General features: G+C 40.4%; 4 protein-coding genes and 2 pseudogenes across 5 annotated transcripts; 5 read left to right on the top strand and 1 right to left on the bottom strand.

Moving 5' to 3' along the window:
* The first annotated feature begins 381 nt into the window (after positions 1 to 381).
* Positions 382 to 3,401, top strand: LOC103960934 (annotated as a pseudogene).
* Positions 3,402 to 5,300: 1,899 nt separating this feature from the next.
* LOC103959671 (cytosolic Fe-S cluster assembly factor NBP35) lies at positions 5,301 to 7,696 on the top strand. Its single transcript, XM_009372025.3, has 3 exons — positions 5,301 to 5,459; positions 5,556 to 5,657; positions 6,611 to 7,696. The coding sequence occupies exons 1-3, from the start codon at positions 5,423 to 5,425 to the stop codon at positions 7,540 to 7,542; spliced, it is 1,071 nt and encodes a 356-aa protein (XP_009370300.2). The 5' UTR covers positions 5,301 to 5,422; the 3' UTR covers positions 7,543 to 7,696.
* Positions 7,697 to 8,291: 595 nt separating this feature from the next.
* On the top strand, positions 8,292 to 10,642 carry LOC103960931 (trihelix transcription factor GT-4). The gene is made up of 5 exons (XM_009373431.3): positions 8,292 to 8,974; positions 9,137 to 9,175; positions 9,286 to 9,420; positions 9,952 to 10,179; positions 10,292 to 10,642. Exons 1-5 carry the CDS (start codon positions 8,338 to 8,340, stop codon positions 10,501 to 10,503), a joined length of 1,251 nt encoding a protein of 416 aa, XP_009371706.1. The 5' UTR covers positions 8,292 to 8,337; the 3' UTR covers positions 10,504 to 10,642.
* A 138-nt stretch (positions 10,643 to 10,780) lies between these two features.
* LOC103960932 lies at positions 10,781 to 13,442 on the top strand (annotated as a pseudogene).
* Positions 13,443 to 13,891: 449 nt separating this feature from the next.
* On the bottom strand, positions 13,892 to 16,249 carry LOC103960930 (prohibitin-3, mitochondrial). 2 transcript variants are annotated; one of them, XM_009373430.3, is made up of 2 exons: positions 15,343 to 16,249; positions 13,892 to 14,129 (listed from the first exon to the last, which is right to left on the bottom strand). In XM_009373430.3, the coding sequence occupies exon 1, from the start codon at positions 16,180 to 16,182 to the stop codon at positions 15,346 to 15,348; it is 837 nt and encodes a 278-aa protein (XP_009371705.1). In that variant the 5' UTR covers positions 16,183 to 16,249; the 3' UTR covers positions 13,892 to 14,129; positions 15,343 to 15,345. The 2 variants fall into 2 exon arrangements, with proteins under 2 accessions (XP_009371705.1, XP_009371702.1); XM_009373427.3 differs by having other exon boundaries at positions 13,892 to 14,122.
* Positions 16,250 to 19,502: 3,253 nt separating this feature from the next.
* Positions 19,503 to 23,174, top strand: LOC103959668. Its single transcript, XM_048578827.1, has 2 exons — positions 19,503 to 20,842; positions 21,635 to 23,174. The coding sequence occupies exons 1-2, from the start codon at positions 20,132 to 20,134 to the stop codon at positions 22,973 to 22,975; spliced, it is 2,052 nt and encodes a 683-aa protein (XP_048434784.1). The 5' UTR covers positions 19,503 to 20,131; the 3' UTR covers positions 22,976 to 23,174.
* Positions 23,175 to 25,606: the final 2,432 nt, after the last annotated feature.

The following is a 25,606-nucleotide window of genomic DNA, read 5'->3' as shown; positions in this document are numbered from 1 at the left end:
GAAGATGCAGTTGCATCAATTATTCATACATTTGGCAAATTGAAAGACTATTTGAATATGATCATCCGACGTTTCGCAACAGAACCCAACGAACAAAATGATGAGCTTTCTTAAGTAACTTCTACCACGGTTTAGATTTGAGATATTATTTGTACTCGTTATTTTTTAATCTTATTTATACTTGTGCATGACCAAAAGTAGGAGTAGTTTCAAATATAGAAGAAGAGCGTTAGATATGGATGTACTTACGGATGATAAGATGAACAAAAATGTATAAATAAAAATTACTTTTAACTTTTAATTGTACTACGCATGTTACACTTTTTTCAAGCTGTCATGTTCAAATAATGATGATATATTTTGATACATTGGTCCAAAACAAATCACGATTCCAGGTGGTAGACCTGTCGGCCGCCACTGTCTCGCTCTCTCCCCCTCCGCGCGTCTTTTTCCCAACCTTCCCCGCTTTTACTCTCTGTCACGCACGTTCTGTTGTTATCTCCCTCTCTGCCCCTCACCTTCCAATTTCTCTTACCTAGTTACCTCCCTCCCTCTCCTCCTCCTCCTCCTCCTCCTCCTCCTCCTCTTCTTTGGTTTTCGTCCTCTCTCTCTAACTTTCCCTCTCTACCTCTTTCCTCTTTGAGTTGGGTGATTGGTCGGTCGGTTGCTTGCATCGCTGGGTCAGACTGCTTTTCCTCTTCCGCATCAGATTCGGTAAATTTCAATCTTTCTCCTTTTAATCTCCGTACCCGTTTCAATCTTTTCTTTTATCTACTACCCACATTAGGATTTTGCTTCTCTGAATTCCTAATTCCCAATTTCCACTAGGGTTTCTCTGAATTCAGCTTGTTTGGTACTCCTAAATCGTATAAAATTTGTGAACTTTTTGCTTTTTGTTTGAGAATCGGCCTATTAGGAAGTTGGGTTTTTCATATAATCCAGAAATTCAGATGCTTTTTGATTCCTTTCTGTTTTTTTTTTTTTTTTTGCCTTCTATCTATGGAATTTTTGCCTTGTGTTAGGAGAACCAGGTTTCTTGGAATGAATTTCTGTATATATTCTATCTCTTAGCTGCGAGGAATGGCTTTGAATCTCTCTCGTGGCTCAATCTTGCCGGCGTATATGTCATCGGAGCATAGTTTGTGTTCTTCTGTTAAGTACCCTGATGGGTATGTGATGGATCAATTCAAGGAAAAGGATTTGGATGGTATTTGTGATGATCCGTCAAGTTCTTGGAGTTCCAATTTGGATTTGAAGAATATCCATTGTAAGAGTGAATTGGGTGGCTTTTGTGACCGTTCTGCTGATGATATTGTGGATCGATTGCCCGTCGATCCCTTTGGAATGGAGATTAGGTCTACGTTTACGGCGATCGCTGGTTGGTTTCAAGGTTTTGAACCGGATGATGAATCTTGTAGTTCTGGGTGGGATGAAGGATAGGCAAAGGTGGTTGATGGCGGATTGTTTACCAGTCTGAATTGGGTTTGGAATAGCGCTGTGTGGTATCAGCCGGAAGTTTGTGACCTGAAATTTGATGGAGTATCAATCCCATATGATAGCTTTGATGGGTTCGGGATCAGTGATGGAGGTTTTGTATTGGATGACAATGTGGAGGAGTTTCTGAGTTTTAGCTATGTGGGGGACTTAGATGTTTTTGATGGAGTTAAGCAGCTGCAGGTTGGAACTAAGGAAATACAGGGTTGTAGCATCATGGGTCCTGATATTGACTATTGAGGCGAGTGTTCCGCATGATGCTATGTTTTATGCACTGCGTTTTTCTTGGTGTTAAGGACCTTCTTTCAGTTGAAAGGGTTTGCAAGTCTTTTCGTAATGCAGTTAGAAGTGACCCTCTTCTATGGAGGAATATTATCATCGATTGGCCGTTGAATGAGCGCATCTTCGATTATGTTCTAGTAAAATTAACTAGCAGGGCTCAAGGCACACTTCAAACCTTGGGTCTAGTGCATTGCGTAAGGATCACTGACAGTGGGCTGCAGGGTGTGTTTGACAGCAACCCGAGGTTGACAAAGGTGAGTATTTGAACTTTTGTATTTTCGACATTCCTGCTTGTGTTTCTGATTATGATTTTGTATAACAGGATACCTCTCTATTGTTCTGTGACATTTTAAAAAAGATGCTTTTATGCTGCTTTCCCTTGGAATAAACTGTTCTGAAGTTGCATTCCCTATTTGATTTCTGTGAAAACGTTCCTTGTGTGTCTCTTACTATAACTTCTCGTTCACCTTAAGTTATCAGACATAAGGGCTATATAACTTTATGATGTGATTGTAGCCTACAACACTGTTGAAATTGAACTCTTCTGTCGTTTATAGCAAGTAGGTTGAAGACTAGATCATCTCTGTAATGGTTTTTTGGGGTCTTAATAGTTGGATGTTATACGAATATCAATAGATTTGACAATTTACGAGCTCTTGATGCTGAACATGATTAGTGTTTTGTTGTAGTTTTTGTTTTTTGATCATTTAGCTAATTTTTATTTTGTAAACCTGGTACTGCTGTTTACCGATATTTTGCATCTTGTATTTATCATTTTAAATGTGTGAAATTTACAGGAGTGTGTTATGCCTTATTTTTATGTAGTTTATGTTCTTTCAAATGCATTAAACTTGTATACATACACTTTTTTGCCTGTGCAGTTAAGTGTTCCCGGATGACTTAAAATCAGTGTTGAGTGCATCTTGTTAAACATAAGGACACCCTGGAATAAAGCAATTAAGAATTGCTGGTCTCTCTGGTATAACTGACAAGCAGTTCGAAGAGTAGAAATTCTTGCTTGGTGCAGATAACCACATTCAGCTTAGAGCCCCGAAACCTCAGTTTTTTAAAGGTGGGTTGTTGTATGGCTCTTGTGATGATGATTGTCCCATCAACATCGAAGCATGCCCCAGGTGCCAGAGACATAGTTTAGTTTATGATTGCCCTGCAAAGAGTTGCCAAGGGAAACAACCTGCTGATCGGACATGTAGGGCTTGCACGCTCTGCATAGCTCGCTGTATTAGTTGCGGGTGCTGCCTTAAAGACTCTGATTATGAGGAGACATTTTGTCTAGACTTGCTTTGCTTGCATTGTTTGGAGAGTCTACTTAACTGTTAAGAGAAGCATGGAGAAAAGGGCGCTCCCAAGTGCGCCATATTCTGTCAGGAGAACAGGTATCAATTTTGGCTTTTTGGCTAAGAGAAAGACATCAAATATTCATTTGCTGTTGGTTGTGGATTCGAATGTACAAGGTTCGGGTGTTCAAAAGTGGGCAGAAGTTGTTTAGTGCATGCTTGGTTGGGGCAGTAAGGATTTGTATTACCATGAGGAAGCTGCAGCTTGTGAAGCTAGAGATAATCTCCCGGGAAACGAAATTGAAAATTAAAAAAAAAAAAAAGAAAAAAGGGGAACAAAAGAGAGTGAAGATTAGAACTGTGAGGAGGAGAGGAGGTTACACAAGAATGGTTGATTGGAAAAGAAACAGGAGGGGACACATAAGAGATCAAGAAGTTTATTTTGAACATGTTTTAGCTCATTCTATGTTTGGTTCCTGTCCTGGAGACTTACCAAAGGGTGATGAAGAAAAGATGTCGGAAAGTTGAAGCACCGGGTGTTAGTAGCTGTCAATTGTTAGTCGAAGCAGATACCATAGTCAAAGTTGAGAAGTTTTATGGGTGCAGACGAAGAGCAGCAGCCGTACAGGGACAAGCAGAAAGTCATGGCAGAGCTGGACGGAGTTGTGAAATACTACTGCCCGTGCCACCACCGCTGCCGGTAGGATGTTACAGTTGGATGATTTCGAAGGATGTTTGTGCCATGGTTGGTGGAATGTGCAGTACTAATTCAGTTGAAAGCTACAGATTTGCTGTTTTTCTCTTCCTCTTTGGGAAGATAATATTAGATGCAGTGTTTATCTTATTTCTATGTTGCTAATGTGATTTCTTCTCATTTCATCCTCTTGAGAATTGCTGCTATGCACATTTTCAAGTGCTTGATTTCTGTTACTAAATTTCCATTACTAGATCTGTTACTGCATAACCCTGTATTTCATAGGACACGTTTTGGGTTCAACTCCTGGTGCTGATAAATCACACGATGGTAAGGGAGGCTCAAATGCCTCTATGAATCTTTATGACCTCCGAAATGATAGACTGTCCCGATTATTAATATTATTTTTAAAACTACAACTTGTAATTTTGGCACGTGACATTACGACCAATGATTTGATATTATGTGTTTTAACTTTTCTATGTTGTGTCGTTAGTTTGAATATCACGATGGGGTCGGTGTTTGACATGAATTTCTACAATTCGGGAACAAAAGTGGAAACATTTTTGCACTTTTCACTTGATGTAAGCGTTCACATGGAACATGTTGACGTGTCTCATTTCTTCAAATTATTAATAAAAAATAAATAGGTTATAATTTAAATGAAATTATACGTGACGTGATTATGTTACTGATACATTAAGAATATTCTAGAACAACTGTGGGTTAGGGTTCGTTTTTTTCCTAAACCGACTCCGTGTTCGGCAATTGAAATTGATGTTTTGCTGACATTTAGTACTACGGTCAAGTAATATTTTTTTTTTCACTTGTAATGAGAGGTTTTAAGTTCAATTTTCGCCAAAGGTGAATTTGAACCATATTATTGCTATCTTAGGCCATCTCCAACCGATGGCTGGCCAGAAGGATCGTTTTAGCCTTCTGGCCATCCAAGATATTAATATTTTAATGAATTGTACAGGGCCATATTTGCCTCCATCTACAACCGAGGGCCAAGGGCCAGAGGGCTCGTTTTAGCCCTATCACAAAAAACCGTTTCCAATCGAGGGTCATAGAGTCAAACATAATTTATTATTTAAAAACTACAACTTAAATATGTTTAAGTTTCATGTTGTTAAATGTTTTTTTAACAAATATGCAAAACTAGAAATGTTTTTAATAATTTGTTAAATGTTGTTAAAAACTACAAATTTTGTAAAATAAAAGTTATAGGAAAAAAATAGAATTAAAAAAAATGAAAAATAGAAATTACAGGAAAATTTTCGTAAATAAAAAATAATAATAAAACTGTAAAAAAAAAAAATTCAAATCAATCATGTCAGTTACTGACTGGATTTCCATTTTTTCTGCCCTCCAGCCCTCTCCGATTCTGTTGGCCCCTCTCACATTCCACCGTCCATTGGCCTCGCCCTTGGTTGGAGACGATTTTCGGACTATTTTCGGCCCTCTAGACCCTTCGGTTAGAGATGACCTTACTGTTGTTAGGTTAAGCGTGTAGATAATATCATTTGTTAAAAAAAAAAAAATTGATATTTTACTTGACCTAAACCCGGTTGAACTCTGTCATTTCTCTCTTCTCCCTCAAGACTGCACTTACGTGAACAAAGCAAAACCCAAGTCCGTCGGAAAATCGTCAGCCATGGAGAACGGTGAAATTCCCGAAGACGCCAACGAACGTAAGCCCTTTTTCTTAATTCTCCGGAGCTTTTCATTAATTTTTTGTTCGTCGTGATTCTTATGGTTTAATTTTTGTGGGATACTACTGGTTTTAGATTGCCCGGGTCCGCAGTCCGAATCGGCTGGAAAATCCGACGCCTGCGAAGGATGCCCGAACCAGCAGATTTGTGCTACTGCACCCAAGGGCCCCGACCCAGGTTTCCTTTCTCTCTCTTGCTCCTAAAGCTCTGTGCTTTTTGTTCTTCCTTTATCTGCAGCTTTCAACTGTTTTTTAAGTTAATTTCAGCCTGCGATTACTGTAAATTCTTTGTTTTTGTTTTAACTATGAGTATAATTTTGAAGAACAAGCCAAAGCGGATGGTTTATGTTAATTTCATGAAATTTTTTATCATGATCATGAATAATTTAGCCTGAATAATACAATAGTTTAGACATGTAGTCCTTGGAGCTAATGAAAGACTTGGCACAAAATCGAGCGCAGTGATGTTCTAGGATTCATACAACCAACCCCACGTAGTGGGATAAAACTTTGTTGTTGTTTGTTGCGCTTGATCTCTATGTTTCGAGCTATTTATGTTCTAAAATATATTTGTAGACTTGATGTCTGGCAATTCTTTTGAGCTATGGATTAGAAGAATTTTTTTGTACCGAAATTACTTCTTAATGTTCTGCCCCCAAACTGACTTAAGTAGTTATTTGGCTTATACCTTATTATATCTTTGGTGGCGGCGTTGTTGGGCAGAGGGTGTAATATACAAAATATACACACTATAAGATTTCTTTCGAAACCCTGGTTTTCCAAGCTGTGGTAATTAGTCTTCCCTTGTTATTGTGAATTTTTTTGCGCAAATATTCGAGCAGATGTGTGTTAAGTGAATTATATGTTAGAACTCAATGTTTGATCAAACGATGAACCTTTACGTTTAATTTTTCAGTAGCTGGCTTGCGACCTTTATTTCAAAGTTTTATTAGGTAATCATTGCAAGGCATCCAATGGATGCCTGTGTATACTGTATCACTAACCCGTCTTTGATTTTCATCGTTTGTGTGACTCTGTGAGTTCGTTTTCCTCTTTACAAGATTGTATCTTTTATGAATCAAGAATGATGTGCTTTATTGTCTTGATGATTTGTATATTATTTTGGTACAGACGTGGTTGCAATTGCTGAAAGGATGGCCACTGTAAAGCATAAGATACTGGTTTTATCAGGAAAAGGTGGAGTTGGCAAGAGCACATTCTCTGCCCAACTTGCATTTGCACTAGCAGCTATGGACTTCCAGGTGGGACTTCTTGATATCGATATTTGTGGCCCGAGCATCCCAAAGATGCTCGGCCTAGAAGGCCAAGAAATCCACCAGAGCAACCTTGGCTGGTCTCCTGTCTATGTTGAGCAAAACCTCGGGGTCATGTCAATTGGGTTTATGCTTCCGGATCCTGATGACGCTGTTATTTGGAGGGGGCCGCGCAAAAATGCGCTCATCAAGCAATTCTTGAAGGATGTTTATTGGGGCGAGCTTGATTTCCTGATAGTGGATGCTCCTCCTGGAACCTCGGACGAGCATATTTCAATTGTCCAATACCTTGATGCTGGCTCAATAGATGGTGCAATCATAGTCACCACTCCACAACAGGTCTCCATGATTGATGTTCGGAAAGAAGTAAGTTTCTGCAAGAAAGTTGGAGTTCATGTCCTTGGGGTTGTTGAAAACATGAGTGGTTTGTCCCAGCCATTGATGGATTTCAAATTTTTGAGGATGACAGAGACTGGTGAGCAAGTCGACGTCACAGAATGGGCTAGGGAGCAGCTGAAAGAGATATCGCCAGAATTTTCAAACATAGTAGCTTTTACTGAAGTGTTTGATAGCAGTCGCGGTGGAGCTGAAAGAATGTGCGGGGAAATGGGGGTACCCTTTCTGGGGAAGGTACCGTTGGACCCGCAGCTTTGTAAGGCGGCCGAAGAAGGTAGATCTTGTTTTGTTGATCAGAAATGTGGGGTGAGTGCACCTGCACTGAAGAAAATCGTTGATAAAATGATGAAAAATCAGGGAATAACTGCAATGTTGGTCGACAACGATGCATAGGTGAATCGGCTACACCAAGTATCTTCATAGGTCGAGATTTTGTTCTTGTTTTTCCCCAACATTTTGATGATTTGTAGTTTTGCTTTTAATGAATCATATACAATGTGACATGAAATATAATTTTCTGATTAAAACGCGTATAGTTTACATATTATCGAGTGTATATGGACATTAAGGTTGGCAGATAGGAGGAAATTTTGATTCGTATTTTGAGCAAGCTATGTACTGTCATTCAAGAAAGCTAAAAACGCATAACATTACATGATTGACTTGTGATATAATTGGAGGGTACGGGTGCAACCTGGCGGGTGGGGGAATTTTGGTTTGGGTTAGGGTTTTGTCAAGTTAGAAAAATATGAACCCAACCCAACCAAAGTGAGTTCAATCTTTCTATGCTAAAGTTGACTTGATAACGTATTTCAACCATCGGAATCGTATAGAATAATACGGATTTAATTGAGTTACCCGAATAGAGTTCGAGCAAGTTCATATTGATCCAACTCCAATTACGCCGTGATTAAAAAAAAAAAAAAAAAAAAGGGTTCACTTCAAGACAAAGGCGCAATGCGGCAAGCACTTTGGATAAGATATAAAAAAAAATCCAACGGCTGAGATCATCTCCATATTAAATATAGCTCGTCTCCTAAGCTCGCTCACACGACCGCGCCTTCCCGCATCCGATTCCCTCCTCTTTGTCCTTTGTCCCATCTTCCTCCTCCGCTCCGTATTATCCGCTACACCCGCATGCCAATCCACTCCCCTACACCCTCAAACCCCAGCCAGTAGCAATCCGACATGTACCACTCGGAGAAGCCCCGCGCCGTTGACTTATACAAGGGAGGAGGACTTGAAGAAACGGAGACAGAGATGATGATGGAGGTGGCGGCGGTGAATGGGAGAGCGCCACCTCACCACCAAAACCAAAACGAACGAGAGCAGCAGCAGAGCAGCGGTGGCGAGGGGGAGGAGCAGGAATTGTGTGCGGCTGTGAGCAGCAGAGCAGGAGGCGGTCCAGGCGGTGCCGCCGGGCCGAAGAAACGGGCGGAGACGTGGGTCCAGGAGGAGACCCGGAGCCTGATAGGGTTTAGGAGAGAGGTAGACGGGCTTTTCAACACGTCAAAGTCCAACAGGCACCTGTGGGACCAGATCTCGGCGCGGATGAGGGAAAAGGGCTTCGACCGATCGCCCACCATGTGTACGGACAAGTGGCGGAACTTGCTCAAGGAGTTCAAGAAGGCTCGCCACCAAGTTAAAGTCGGTGCTCGTTCTGCTAAGATGTCTTATTACGAGGACCTCCAGGACTTGCTCAGAGATCGCACCACCAATTCCAACTCCGCCACTGCCAACAGCAACCACAATTCTGTTTCTGCTGCCGCTGCCGCCGTTGCCACTCCTCCCAAGTTAGATTCTTTCGTTCGATTTTCTGATAAAGGTGAGACATTTCGTGAGCTGGGACTGATAAAATCCGAAATTCCCAATTCGTCCCTTTCGAATTGTTGTTAATTTTACTTCTCTGCTAATAACTTTGAGAATTATGCCTACCCATTTTTGTAAATTTGATTATTTCTATTTGAATTTGGAAAAAAAATTACAGGTCTTGAGGATTCAACTATTCCATTTGGGCCTATGGAAGGTAACAACATTACACTCCTTTTGCTTTGCATGTGTGTTTTGCAGTTTGCAGTTTTGCAATTTGAATGTGATTTGTGAAAAGAATGCTTGTTGATATCTGTTTGTTTGTAGCTAATGACCGATCGGCGCTCAATTTGGAGAGGCAGCTGGATCACGACGGTGGTGACCCGCTTGCTATTACTGCCGCGGATGCGGTTGCAGTCAATGGGGTTCCTCCTTGGAACTGGAGGGAGGGTCCTGAAAATGGTGAGCTTTCTTTCGACGATACAATTGGGTTGCCAAAATTTTCCCTTCGAATTTGAAAGAATATTGGTAATGCATGTTGGGAACAGTACTTAGATCGGCTGTGAGGAACCTGTTTTCGAGACCTGTAATGCAAAGCCACCACCTTTCGTCTATATTAAACAGCCTTCGTCAAGAAATGCGATTTTTACGACCTCACAATCATGCTACATTGCATTGATTTAGGATCCTTCTAGCATAGGATGTATTCTGATTTTAGTTGGGAAATACCAACAGCAAAACGAGCTTCAGTTTTATGAGTATGGATTTGCTTATCGTGTTCATTCTGCTTTTCATCTCATTGTTTGAGTTCTTTCTCTCTCTGTCTCACTGTCAAGCACTTTCACGGCACTTCCCCTGTAAGGTTTACCTCGCCTGTCAAAGTATTGCAAATCTCCTTCGTTGAGGCTCAGAAATATCTGTGGATTAAGCGAGACTGAACATGAGCTAACTGATGGGTATATTTGTAAATTTTATGCAATGTTTAAATTGCAGGAGGGGAGGACCACTCTTCTTACTGTGGAAGGATTATAACTGTTAAATTGGGGGAATACACCAGAAGGATTGGAATTGATGGGACCGGTGAAGCAATTAAGGAGGCGATCAAGTCTGCGTTCAGAATAAGAACTAAGCGGGCATTTTGGTTGGAGGATGAAGATCAGGTTGTTCGAAGTCTTGATAGGGATATGCCTTTGGGAAATTACACTCTCCACCTTGACGAAGGTATCCTAGAATCATAAGCATACATGTTTTTTTTTTTTTAATCTTATGGAACTTAAATTTGGTTTCCGGGATCCATGGTAATTAGTAAGTCGCCTTATGTTTCTTGTGGCAGGAATTACAATTAAACTTTGCCTCTACGATGACTCTGACCGCATAGTTCGAACTGAAGAAATAACGTTGTACACTGAGGATGATTTTCGTGATTTTCTTGCACGCCGAGGCTTGATGGGTTTGAGAGAGTTAAGTGGTTACAGACGCGTTGATACTTTAGATGATCTTCATTCTGGTGCAATGTACCAGGGGGTGCGACTTCTGGTGGACTGAAAAGTTTTGTATTTAGCTTTTCGTTCGGCTCGTAGTTTTGTTAACATTGTAAAGATGTAATCTGTACATTCAAAGGAATGTTCCAGTTGTGTGTAGCCCTGTTATGTCACCTGAATGAATCCTTTGTACCAGTTAAGTACTTCTTCGATTGCCTGCCGGTGATTCGTGTCAAGGAAACCCGCTTCTTTCCCGTCTCCAAAACTCCGAAACACGAGTTTTTAATCTGCTTCAGGAAGGGAGAGACTGCGTTACGCAGCCTCATCGTAACTGCTTCCGTCTTCAAGTGGTTACTGCAGTCAGTACTCTTCTGTAACGGAACTGCTTAAGAAAACAACCCAACATTTACTAGTTCTATTTTTCGTTTTTACCAATTCAACTCCGTTCATCTTTCCTGAAAAGAACGGCGACGCCGCCACCTCAACGGTCAATGACATCCATGTCAGCACAAATTTCCGACGTGGACAAATAGCATTTGAGAATTGAAGCCTATAAGTAGCTCTCATACTCTCACTCCCTTGTCAAAATTACATGTCCTTCCACTCTCACTCTCTTTACGTTTTAACCAAAACAAATTGCTCATCATCATGTTCAAGATCAAGATTGGCATCAATGGTATGTTGCTGTATTTAATTTTGCATTGCTTTCTATATATTGTAGAACTCCGTCTCTGTAAGTTTACCTTAAGTTGCCGGTTCCAAGCCCGGGAAAAGGAGAGGGAAGGCGTTATATAGCCGACAACCGGCACTTTGTTTTTCCGTCGATCTCTATGATAATGAATCCTAAACGAAGAAATTATTGTTGTTGTTTGTTTTCTATGTGATGAAGGATTCGGAAGGATTGGCCGCTTGGTGGCCAGGGTTGCTCTGCAGAGAGACGACATTGAGCTTGTCGCTGTCAACGATCCTTTCATCAACATCGAATACATGGTACGTATAATGATGTATCCTGCATTTTACACCAACACTAATGTATGTGTTTGTACATGAAAGCACAGCGATAAGATGAGATTATGAGCACGTTAATTGTAATTTCATGACGTGTTTTGTTTAAACGTAAAATTTGAGTGAAACACCAACGAAATAATTCGAAAAATCCATGGATGCAGAGCTACATGTTTAAGTACGACACTGTTCACGGGCAATGGAAGCACCACGAGCTTAAGGTTAAGGATGATATGAGCCAGTCAAAGTCTTTGCTTCTAGGTATGATTTACTTTTAATTAATCATCAATTAGTGCTAATTAAGCTAGCTTAGTTAGTAGAGCGAAATTTCCAATGATTGGGGTTGCATATTGTGACTAGGGACCCTGAACAGATCCCGTGGGGGGAGGCCGGAGCGGAATATGTGGTCGAGTCCACCGGAGTTTTCACCGATAAGGAAAAAGCCTCTCTGCATTTAAAGGGTGGTGCAAAGAAGGTTATCATTTCTGCCCCAAGTAAGGACGCCCCAGTGTTTGTTGTGGGTGTCAATGAGAAGGAGTACAAGCCAGATCTTGACATTGTCTCCAATGCCAGTTGCACTACCGTCTTGCCCCATTGGCAAAGGTACCTAGTCTCAATTTCTTAGGGACACTTTTGGGAATGATTTTGAAAGGGTGAAAGGCGTTTTATGACAACCAATAGCGCTTCTGATTACTTTCGATAGAAACAAGCCAGGAGTGGTTTTGGGTCATACGAGGGTTGATTGAAGAAGCGTCTGCTATATGCTTCTTCAAGAAGCAGTTAGACTTCTAATAACTTTAACGTGTTGCTAATAAAAGCACTTCTAGCATAAGCGTTTCTCATGTTGATTCAATTAACAGGTTATTCATGACAAGTTTGGTATTGTGGAGGGTCTTATGACCAGTCAGCAGCGAACGGAATGCAGCCACTCAAAAGACTGTTGACGGACCCTCGATGAAAGACTGGAGAGGTGGCAGAGCTGCTGCTACCAACATCATTCCCAGCAGTACTGGAGCTGCCAAGGTATTGATTGGACGATGATACATTGTATGATAGTTTGACAGATTTTTCTGCTTAAACCATGCTTTGCATTCGTTGCGGTGTTTGATTTTTGTGTAGGCCGTGGGGAAAGTGCTGCCCGCATTGAACGGGAAGTTGACGGGAATGGCATTCCGCTTTCCCACGGTGGATGTTTCGGTGGTTGATCTCACGGTAAGACTCGAGAAGAAGGCCACTTACGACGAGATCAAAAATGCCATCAAGTAAGCCTCACAAGCATTCTCCTCTTCGCTACGACTTTGAACTGATGCTATATTTCTGGGCGCCGTTGTGTTTTCCTCGAAAGTCTAATGTTATATGTGATTAAATTGTAGGAAAGAATCAGAGGGCAGCATGAAGGGAATCCTCGGATACACCGACGAAGATGTGGTGTCGACGGACTTTGTCGGCGATCACCGGTGAGAATTTTCGACAGTTTCGTTCTCAGTTGCTGCTCTGTGTTTTGTGGGTTGATGATATGTATTTGGAAATTATGGAACAGGTCGAGCATTTTCGATGCCAAGGCTGGAATTGCTTTGAACGACAACTTTGTGAAGCTTGTGTCTTGGTATGACAACGAGTGGGGTTACAGGTAATTTCCTCACAATCTACTTCGTTATGAATTAAGAATTCCGAAGAGAAGCTGTTATTTGCGCTCTAAAATGTCATCTTGTGTTGATCTGTACTGAAAAATGCGGAATGGCTTTGTTGCAGCTCGCGAGTAATTGACTTGATCCGTCACATTGCCTCGGTTAAATAGACGACTCAGACCATTTCTCGGGATTAATTACGAGGCAGGGCAGCTTAAGCTTGTTTTTCGGAATAATCGATCATCTTCGAGGGTGATCAAGTTTTGCAGGGGACTGGTTCCAAGAGTGTTAAGAAGCTTTAGCTTTAGTTTTGGGGTTGGTTATTCAAAACAAAACAATTAATAGCATCTCTTTACGAAGATTTTCTTGATTGTGATTAACCGACCACGATAACAACAAGAAGAAGCCTTATCTAACTAAATAAGATCAACTGTATGAATCTTAGAATGCCACTGTATCCAATTTTACGCAATATTTATGTCTTCCTCTACCTCTTTTGCCCTGACCCTCCGCAATGCCACATCTTCTAACTAAAGCATTTGTAAGTCTTCGAGCATTTTCCAAAGCAGAAGATTGGAAGTGAAAGAGACACAAAATCAAAAGGCTTTCAACTCAAGATTGAGTCACTTGAAGATCGAGTAACATCCAACAAGCAAAGGCACAATGAACCTCAACGGTCTTTCATCTCGCTTCCGATGTGTCACGCCCCAAACATTGCCAAGCATAGGCACAAGAATATGCAACAGCAACATGCGAAGCCATACAAGAAAAAACCGTTGAAATAGGTGCAAAATTCAGTAAACACATGATCCATCAACATATTAACAAAAGTGCTCCATTTATATTCGACTACTATCGCATAGCGAATTCAGTCAGAACTGCATTATCAACGCAACATCCATGGAACGTTCCTAAACACCGATTTTCATTCTGAAGAAGTTCCAGATAGTACGTCTTCCCAAGTAAAAACAAAAAATACTGTAGAAACAAACCACTCAGAAGTTCGCTGTATTCACGATCCGGTCTTCTTGTTATGCCACAATTGGAACCCTACAAATTGCACCAGAAAAAGTTCACAATCTACGACGACTAATGTATCATGGTACATAAGAGGTGGAAAGAAACATAAAATAAACCTCATTCATATTTCTCGTGTATGTAGGATAAAACCAAATAATTGAATTTTCGGACTTTTGTTCAAAACCCAAGTTAAAAGAGTACACACACATGTTTAGTTCTGTTGTATATTAAAAGTAATGTTAGCTTTCCAATATCCTCAATATATATAATCAAGATCTGTAGCTTAAAAAAATTTCACTAAATTCTCCTCATTCTATCTTAAACTTAGGTTCACAAGATACACCTAAACATACATTGGCAATGTGGAGCTCAACTACCGTCACATGAAGGAATTCACGATTAATACAATGTATATCTGTCGATAAAAAGATCTGTAGTAGCAAGCAATTCATCACATTATATAATCTATCACATCTACCGTGCACTGCACTGCTAGGTATGAAGTAGAGAAAAGAAACTAAGTATATCATATATATATAACCTCAGTGCAAACGAATAACTATAGAGGACAACGCATCTAATTGCAATCATGTGTACATCAAGGTTAAGATCATCCATGCCTAGATTTAAGACAATTTTAAGTAAAATTGATCTTCGAGTTGCCCCACATTGGTCTACAGTAATCAAGAAGGTTCTGATGGAAAAATGTAAGAGAACCACAATAAAATGAATGTAGACGGTCAAAGTTCAACTGAGTTGGCATGCTACTTTTAGTGGACGGTTGCCGGTGAAATGCGGTATAACAGAGCACAAAACTATCATGCATCTTGTGTAGATTATGGTAAGAAGCATACAACAGTGCAGCTTCCCCCTCTGTGGCTAACATGCTATCATTCAAGAAGAACCATAACCCGATCATTCAAACCCCAGGGACTGCCCAGACTTAGCAAAATGATAAACCTGAGTCCCTTGAGCATATAACCTAGAAAACTTGATGAATTACCTGTCTTGGTGCCGAAAACCTAAACTCTTAGAATGCTAGTGAGCACTACTCTTTTCGAATAGTCATTCGGTTTAATCACTACTCATACACGGCACTGTCTCAATTCTAAAATGGTTTACTTGTGCTTTCGAAAATATACATTGATTACAGACGATCCCATACAGATGCAGAATGAATTACCAAATCAATGTAACAGTAAAACAGGAAGCAATTCAAACACAAAAGAAGAAGCGAAACGAAAAATTACCAATCAACGAGGGTTGAGACCGAAGAGTATGTTCTTCCCACCAGGCAGGTAAGACACATTGGGCGACCTGGCAAGCGTGTTAGCAACCTCTCTGGATGCCTCGATCCTCCTGAGCTCGATCAGTCCCATACCCGCCGACGCAGTCGCATCAGAGATGAGCTTCGCAGCCTCGCTCTCACCCTGTGCCCGGATAATCGCAGCCCGCCTCTCCTGCTCAGTCTTGGCCACCACAAATTTGGAACGCTCCGCTTCTTGCTGAGCCACCTGCTTTGCCTCCACGGCGCGCGAGAACTCCAGCCCGTACGACAAGTGCGTGATCGCCACGTCATCCAGAACAATGTTGAAATCCCTGGCGCGGCGAATCAAGCTCTCGCGCACCAGCGCCGACACGTGGGGACGCTCGGTGAGAAGCTGATCGGCGTTGAATTGCGCCACCACGGCCTTCAGAACCTCGTTGCCGATGGAGGGGAGGACCTTCTCGTCGTATTCGAGCCCTAAGGTTTTGAAGATTTGAGGGAGGCGAGCGACCTCGGGGCGCGAGAGGACACGGAGGGTGAGATTGACCATCTGGAGATCCTTAGTGCCGGAGACGGAGGAGAAGGTGTGGGGCCGGGTGCGGATGTCGAAGATGTAGGGCTTCTGGAGCCATGGGATCAGGAAGTGGGTGCCTTCGCCGATGGTGTCGTCGATGACTCCGCGGAAACGGTCGAACAGGACGGCGCGCTGGCCGCCGTCGACAGTGTAGAGCGCGGAGTTGAGGATTGTGGCGCCGGCGCCGAGGCCGATGGCGGCGCGCGCGAGGTTGGTGAGGAAGGATACGGCAGCTTGGTTGCTTCCCATCCTGGTGACGATGAGAAGATTCGAGAGAAAGGAAATGGGTTTTTGCGGAGTGAGGGGTGTAGGGTTTATCTGATTTTTGTCATAAAACCCTAACTACTTGGGCGAGAGGAAAACTACGAAATGGGCCTGGGCTTTTATTGTTGTTTGGATAACGGGCCTAAATCCATCAACTCATCAGTAGATTCATTTTGGGCCCAACTTTCTTAATATTATTGGGCCTATGAAAAGAGATTATCTTTTATCTGCTTAGCCCTTCAAAATTCTCTGCACTTTTTGCATGGGAATGTCGATAATAGCTTCCTATACACAGGAAAAGGAAAAACTTAATTTAATGGAGTTCAATTTAAGAATATTGGATATATGCAAGGGTATCCATTGTTGGTTCACAGTCTTTAGAGACGAGAAGTGACTTTTGCACACATCTTTCTCTTTTTTGCATTATTTTTTTTAACTTCAAATTGAATAAATCAAAGAAAAATCACTTCTTAAAATGAAATGAAACGATATATGAAGGTAGAATGAAATGCTTATGTTATCCTTGAGTTAATTACATGTTAATATGCAGATTTGCAGAAGATATACACTTTAATATAAAGGATATTTGATTGAATCATTGCAGGGTCCATATACTTTTGAGAAGATTGTTAATTTTATAGTTTATAGATCATAATTGTTGGTGGTGGACCAGGTGGTGGTGGTGGAAAGCAAAGCACCATCTCATCTCATGTCCTACTGCCGTCGTCCTTAATTAGGTCTTACCACCCATCTTAACAATGGTGGGGTGGGCGACATTCGATCTTACAATCTCATACTTAGTGATTCAAGAAAGGAAATTCCTTCAATTGTATAATAATATGTGGTGCTTCTCCGTGTTCCGAACACGTTAAAAAATCTCTTCATGATATCGGAGTGCGTGTGAAAATTATTTTTCTTTACAAATGTGTTCATGCTTTTTCCTTCTTTTTTTTTTCCCTTTGTTCTTAGGTCAACTTGGATGGAACATTTGTTGTCGTGAAGGTATGTAAAGAAACGTCAAACATTGGAAGTTTACTCAATCTTGCAAGTCTTTATAAGAAGTTCGATTCTTTCCCATGTTGACAATTAATTTTGTGATGAAATCTCAATTTTTTTTTTCAAGTACTCTATAGACTATAAATGGGATTTCACTTATCAAACTCAAAATAGGTGCGATCATAAGCAAAACTTGGATATTGCTTGAAAAATGAAATAGTATGCGTGTGTGTGTGTGTGTGTGTGTGTGTGTATGTATGTATACATGTCTATGCTTATGTTTAAGTATACATGTATATGCTTATGGTGGTCCTCTATGAGTTTGTACGCTTTCTAGCTAGAGCATATGAATCTACGTTAGTGATAGTGATATCGATAGTGAGCGCGACAGTGCCTTAAGAAGAGTTAGAGACTGCCACTACTACAGTATTATTGGGGCGAGCTGCTTGCAGCTGCTGACCATTAGGTCGCTGTTGTGTTAAAATGGAGACCATCCAATTATCATAGGCTTTTCTTTCTGCAATATATCCCATGTGAAGATTTAGGATTTCATGGCTCTTATTTTGAAGCAAAGAAAAAGACTACTGGTGGAGTGGATTGGATGCAGAACAAAGCACAGAAAGTATCAAAGCCAAGAACGAAGCCTGGAGAGATGATGAAAAAAGTTGAAAGGGAACTGATATGACATGTCACATGCAAACATGCATTGTTGTTGTTAAAAGGTGAGTAAACTCGTTACCTTTACCCACCCCCTATCTATGATATATACTTTTTGAATGTTGAACTCCTCCAAAAGTTAAAAAGTTGCCTTCCCTCCCACATGGCCGTGCCATCTTAATCTGCTTTTCTTTTAGCTAGAGATGTGTTGTGTGTTCCAGTAAGACTCAGTGCGCAGTACTTGGGGGTTCTACATAGCCAACTTAACAAGAAGAACTTTCTTGCAACATTTATTGTAATGTATCTCAAGTTAATGATATATTATTATGCAAAATAATAATAATATATAATAATGTTTGATTAACTTGAAATATGATTGTAACGACTAGCGACATTCATGTTGTATTAGTTTCTCTTCAAGCAAACAGTCAACAGAGCTCAGCCAATCTTACTTGTGATATACTTTAGCATCTCTTGGAATGATGAACAATCACAACTAAGGATCTACAACATCTATTTTTAGCATGTCCGCGTGCTTTAGTAGTAATTACGATGATATGTGAGTAAACTTCAAGAAACTCACGTGGTAATTAAGCATGTATGATGTGCGCATATATTATTATATACGCATCCCTTTCTGCTGATATATATATATATACACACACACAGAGTTCATCAAACTCGCATGATTTTCCTTTTTGTGTGCAAACAATAATTCTACTCTACTTGACTCTCAGTACGAAAGCGAAAAAAATTCGAATTTGAGTGCATAATAAAGACACACATATTATAACTAACGTGACTATCTAACGTCTGCAAACTCTCGAATTAAATCGGTTAACAAAACCTGCATATATCATGCATGGTTGGCTGGTTTAATGGTCTTAATATTGCAAGTAATCTGCAACATTGGCATTCCACCGAACTTTATGGACGGCTGAAAAAGGTGAACCATTTTATGGTCAGCACTTATTCTAGACGTTGGATTTGTGAATGAGTAGCCAGCCACACCCCGTCCATCCCAATAGTAAATTTCTGGAAAATTCAATTTCTTTTTCAAGTTGATTAGTTCCTAAATATATTTTGATATTTTCGTTCCCTGATTAATTATCTTGTCATTTAATAATAATATTCGACTATTATTCGTGAGATCTCCATGCATCTTTCACTTTCAGCTTCATCATATATTATTATGTTGAATGTTGATAAAGCATTGGTGATGGGAGATAAGTTGGCCTAATCAGTCTCATCTTTGATTGTGTAGTTGACTGGGACAAGAAGGTGGATTAGTCAGGTAAAGTGTCACCACTCTCACCGCTGCTGGCTTAATAAAGTTTGCTTAATTAATTAGCTAATTAATCAAAATTAAAGACTTGTCTGACAATTATTTCGTCATTATTTTTTAGTTTTTTTTTGTTCTCGTTTTAAAACCCTAAAACAAACTTGTTGGTAATCCTTTTTACGAAAACTGAAAAGTTGTCAAATGGTCAAAACAAAAATATAAATCATAAATGAAGGACCATGAGCATCCTTGTTGTGTCATAAACTCTCTCAAAAGCTCCAATTCTAAAAGCACACTGCGTTCTGTATTGTTCAGCTTTTTTATGATCATTCCGACCATCTTCCTGCTCGGTGCTGAGTAAAAACCTTTCAACCCACTGGTCCTCACCTCTATCATTACTTCAACCAATATCAGTAAATTTAATCTCTTTCTATACATCACACATCATTATCTCCAACTTTCTCAGTACAAAAGTAATCTCATTTCACCTCAAAATTTTTATTTTCAGTTAAAAAACTATGTGCATATTTCTCATATATTTTTTTTGGTAAAAAAAAAAAAATGTGCATATTTCTCATATATTAATCACCTGTTACATTATTTTTCTCTACAACTTTAATTCATCCAAGAAAGGGACTCTTCCTTTTTCTGTCTCCCATAATTCCATATGTGTAAGCCATGATTGTTGTTTCCCATCCCTTATCTCCTACTTGATATTATTAATTATTTCTCTCATCCCTCTAGACTTCCCATCTGCCCTTAAAAAAGTTATTCATCCTTATTTAATTTCTCCGTGCTATTAGTTGATGTGCTTCTTCTGTTCTAGCTGGTAGTTGATCAACTGCTTTAAATCCTCCTTTTCTTCATCTTCCTCTTCTTGGTTTCCTGAACTCTCACTCATTTTTTTGTTGTTAGTTGCATTACTTCTGCCAACAAATCAAAGTTTTTCTAGATAATATTGTTGCTCTGTAGTTTCTATTATCTTCCCAAAACTAGAAAATGCCTCCCACATATTTTCCTCTGCGGTGGGAGAGCACCGGAGACCAATGGTGGTACGCGTCTCCGATCGACTACGCAGCCGCTAACGGCCACTACGACTTGGTTCGAGAGCTCCTCCGCATAGACGGCAACCACCTCATCAAGCTCACATCTCTCCGCCGCATCCGCCGCCTCGAGACAGTGTGGGACGACGAAGCACAGTATGATGATGTAGCCAGGTGTCGTTCGCGCGTTGCGCGGAAGCTCTTCCACGAATGCGAGTCCAAGAAAGAAAAAACAAACTCTCTCATAAGGGCTGGATACGGCGGTTGGCTTATGTACACCGCCGCCTCCGCCGGGGAGCTTGGTTTTGTCCAAGAACTTCTCGAGAGAAACCCTCTGCTTGTTTTCGGGGAAGGAGAATATGGGGTGACTGATATTTTCTATGCTGCTGCTAGGAGCAAGAATGTTGAGGTTTTCAGGCTGCTTTTTGACTTTGCGGTTTCGCCGAGGTTTATGACGGGGAGCCGCGGAGAGCTGGAGGAGCACATTGGGGAGATTCCAAGTGTTTATAAACGGGAAATGGTTAACAGAGCGGTTCATGCAGCGGCGAGAGGCGGAAATTTGAGTATTTTGAAGGACCTTCTTTCGGATTGTGAGGATGTTTTGGCTTATAGGGATATTCAAGGATCAACTGTGCTCCATGCAGCGGCTGGGAAAGGAAGGGTAGAGGTGAGAAGCTGCTTCCCACTTTTCTTAAAAGTGCTTTTGCAAAGATTCAATTTTTTTTTCCTTTCCAAATTTGCTTTCTTTTCCTGCACTTTTACAAGCACGTGTCAGCTTAATTAGTCAAGTGGTTCCTGGTAACAATCGTTGGTGAGGATGATGACACAGAATAATAAAAATTTAGGGTAAAGAAAAGATGATCAAGGTCAGTATAATAATCATTTCATTTTTGGTTGTTTTAATGAGACAACTAAAAAAAAAAAATTCTCAAAGCATTCTTGTTACCATAGATGTTGGATGCATAAATTCGCTGTGCAGAACGGATGTGCATTGGTCTATGTTTTGATAACCATTTTGCTTATAGGAAAAACAACTTTATAAAATTCTTAACCTAAATTCTTAAGGCATTCTTGTTACATGTTTGTTAGATGCATAAATTCCTTTATAACGGATCTGCATCGATATTGTCAAAAATGCATGGTAACATATTGGTACATTTTGTTGGCGGCAATGATATCAACACAAAATCATTATCCTATCAACTAGTCTGAAAGTCTGCTCCGTAGCCAGACTAATGCTAGATGACTGATTCATATCATTGTTCCACAGTTTAATACACTCTTGTTATGGATTTACTTAAAAAAAAAGGAAATCCATTTGTAATTCCACATTTTTTAGATTTTTCCTTGTTAATTTTCCTTTTTATAAGTTAATTAGACTTACCTTACTTTTTCTTTGTTTTCAATGTTTATCACCTCCCCTATTTCCCTGAATCAACTAATCTTTTCTTTCATGCAGGTAGTGAAGTACCTTGTGGCATCCTTTGATATCATAAACTCCACTGACCGCCAGGGCAACACAGCATTGCATGTTGCAGCTTCAAGGGGCCAACTTGCCGCAGCCGAAGCGCTTATATCTGCATCCCCGTCATCCATTATTGCACGAAACAACTCTGGAGAAACGTTTCTCCACAAGGCTATATCCGGCTTCCAAAGTCCTGCCTTCCGAAGACTGGACAGACAAATTCAGCTTCTGAAGCAACTGGTGAGCGAGAAAGCTTTCAATATCGAACACATCATCAATGCGAAAAACAATGAAGGACGGACTGCCCTTCACACGGCAATCATTGGGGATGTGCATTCCGATCTAGTCCAACTTCTGATGATTGCACAATCAATTGATGTGAATACGCGCGACATGGATGGCATGACAGCGCTTGATTACCTTAGACAATGGCCTCGTTCAGCATCATCTGATATACTAATCAGGCAGCTGCTTTCAGCTGGGGGAATATTTGGTTGTGAGGATTACAATGCAAGAAAAGTGATTGCTTCGCGCTTGAAGATGCAAGGCGATGGAGGTAGTCCCGGAACATCATTTAGAATCTCTGACACGGAAATCTTCTTGTATACTGGCATTGAAAATGTATCAGATGCTACTGCTGATCGCCGTAGCATAGGAGCCAATTCGCCTGCACCCGAACTTATCAGTCCGTATGATCCAACCGCTGAGAATAACGGCAGCTCATTCTCTAGTAAAAAACCTGGTTCTGTAAATAATGCAGCAGCACAACTAAAACGTGTCATAGGCTGGCCACAAATGAAAGCGAAAAAGCACGAAAGGTTCAAGAAATCGGTTGATTTGGGATCGGTAGATTCTATCAAGATATGCAACAAAAGCCCAGATGATGCAGCTCCAACCCCACTTCGACAGAGATTTTCAAAGCCCTCAGTCTCATCAGTTCCCAGCAACAAACGAACACTTTCCGTGAGGAGCAACCAGTCAAGTCCATCAGCGAAAAAGAGGTTTGCTTGCGGCATAAGGCACGGCGTAATGCAGGCAATTCCGCACATAACTGTGCCAGGTCGTTCTCGGTCTAGTTCATTTTCAAAATCATCTTCAATTTCTTCGCCTACTTCTCTGGATAAACAGAAAAGCGTTTGCATGGAAACCGACATTGCAGGACCATCTTGGTCGAATGAAGTAGCTGATGACGAAACACCGAATTTGGCAAAACAAGGCTCGGTTCGTAGAAGGTTGAGGAGCCATTATTTCTGTTTTGGTGCATCAGGATTGTCTGTGAAAACCCCAGTTCACAGGCAACGTTTCAAGCAACCTCCTGTTATTTCAGTTGCTTGATTTGACTTTTATGTGAAGAGTTTGGTCCTTGCAAACTCACTAACATAGAAGAAGATCCCTAAGTTCAATAGCTTGTATCTGTTTCTTTTTTTTTTTTTTTTGACTTTTACTTTCTTTTACTTTCTAGCATGCTTTGTTGTTTTAACTTGAATAAATGAAAGAAAGAAAAAAACTAGTTAAAAAATTGTTTTGCATCAATTCAATAGGTTTCAAGTCATCTGTGATAAACATCTTGCTGCAGTTAACGATTGTATAAAAAATAATAATGTTATATTGTGCAAGAGTTTGTAGCTTACTTGGTTAGAAACGTCCATCCACTACGCACATCAAAGATCCCTAATTCGATTCTCTCAGTCCCAATATCGCCTTTATCGGAAAAAAATAATAGTGTGGTACTCTAATCATGGGAACATCAGATTATGTTCCTCATTCACCTCCTATACCTAATGAGGATACTGGCATAATTATAGGTTCTTATGCACTCCTTGAACGAGAGGAAGAAAGATCAATAAGCAATGGTATATGATTTCATAAATTCAAAAGATGTACGATTTATTACGAAACTGTTGAAACAACTGAATTCAACATGGAATGTGTCAATGGTTTCTCACAAGCTGGACACTGCTGGTCTGCTCTTTCGAGTTGATCTCATTTACTCATGTTTTCGAGAAGTAAATTTTGTAACAGATCATTAGCTTGTCAATGTCATTATTAAGAAACCAGCCCAATGCAGTAGTAAAGGCCGCTTAGATTTGTAACCACTATCGATTTATTTGAAAATTTCAGTCACTCATTTTTATCTTTCAACACCCAACATATTAATGAAATTTAAGATGAATATTTGGTTCCGGTCCACCAAGTAGGAGTCCTTCAATAAGAAGGATATTATTGTGTGGCAGACGGGGCCGAATAGAAGCTCCCTTTGGTTTTCTTGCTCTGACTTCTGGTACTGCGTACGGCCTTGTCAACCTCTGGTCCTACTCCTATTCCTACTAGGTTTCTTTCCTTTATTTCTTTCATGCAGACAGCCCAGTCTCTGATCCAGACAAAAAGTTATACGAACAAAGCACGGACACTTGGCCAGACGAAGAAGGAAAAATGATTTTCCAAGTCCACAAGCCACAAAATACATGAATAAAAAACAGCAGATACACAAACTAGTCAACCTACACTCAGAGCCACTCAATCCGTATCAGCCCAATGCCTAATAAGTCACACCAGACAACGTGATTTAGTGGGATATTTATTCGGATTCTTTAGGTATAAGTCCATGCAATACTTATTTGTTTGATAAAAATTCATCTCATTTTAAACATTCAAATAAAATTTAAATTTGAATTAGATTGCAATGTAAACAAATAAATACCTATTATTTTCAAATTATTTACAATTGTGCCACAACATTCTAATTATGTTAATGAATTTAATTATCCACCATAATTGTGGAAAATAATGGCGTGTTTATGTAACTGTAATCAAAATAGAGGAATTGGATTGAGGAGGAATTAGAATCGGATTCCTGTTAAAGTTGTTTACTTAAATGTTCTGGAAGCAGAGTAAAAATGAAACGAAATTCATATAAGTTGTTTATCAGTTCACCTGAATCGGAATGAAAATTAATATGATTACTAAAATACCCTTAATCTAAATAATAGAAAAACTGTAACATCCCACATCGTCCAGTTGAATGGATCATGTAAGCCTTATATGTATATTCTCATCTCTACCTAGCACGAGGCCTTTTGGGAGCTCACTGGCTTCGAGTTCCATTGGAACTCCGAAGTTAAGCGAGTTCGCGCGAGAGCAATCCCATGATGGGTGACCCGCTGGGAAGTTCTCGTGTGAGTTCCCAAAAACAAAATTGTGAGGGTCTGGTCAAGATCCAAAGCAGACAATATCGTGTTATGATGGGATCGAGCCCGAAATGTGATGAGGACTCGGGCGAGGATGTGACAAAAATTCATAAGTTTTTAATACAATTTCACACACACACACACACACACACACACATATATATATATAACCATTCCCGTTGGAAAATATTGGAATATATTGGTTGGCTGATACCATCATCATATTTTTTTTCTATTTTTTTCAATCCCTTTCACTTCGTTCTCCCCGTCCGTTCAACACTGTCTTGCTCTCTCTAGCTCTTTCTCTGTCTCTCTATATCTTTAACTATTTCTCATTCTCTCCATCTAAGCATCAAACCTTCTATAAACGCAGCAGCATACCCAGTTTCCTGCAGTTCGAAAGATTTGAGGGGCGGAATCCGAACTTTCAATGGCAATTTCAGACGAGCTGAGGGGCTACCGCCCCTCCTTGTCCCTCTGTAGCTTCGCCAGTGGGTGATAGGTCTTGGTAGTCTGGGAGGTGGTGTGGTGGTCTGTGTTGGTTAAGGGTGCATGGGATGGGTGTGTGCTTTGGGTGGTTGAATCGTGGGAGGCAAATGGGAGGGGTAGGGCAATTTTGGTAGAAAAGTTTGATTACAGATGCTGGCTTTCTTCCGGAATTTAATTACCACCTTCAAGTCAGTATTTGGATTTTGGGGATATTAGGAATCCGATTACTGATTTTGGGTGGAGCCCACTAATTTTTTCATTCCCAAAATTTGGTAAACGCCGGAATCAC

Source organism: the organism of the source record quoted next, unplaced genomic scaffold (assembly GCF_019419815.1).
Source record: "Pyrus x bretschneideri cultivar Hongxiangsu unplaced genomic scaffold, Pyrus_bretschneideri_v1 Contig13, whole genome shotgun sequence".
NCBI classification, from domain to species: Eukaryota; Viridiplantae; Streptophyta; class Magnoliopsida; order Rosales; family Rosaceae; genus Pyrus; species Pyrus x bretschneideri.
This window is presented reverse-complemented; position numbering and strand designations above follow the sequence as displayed.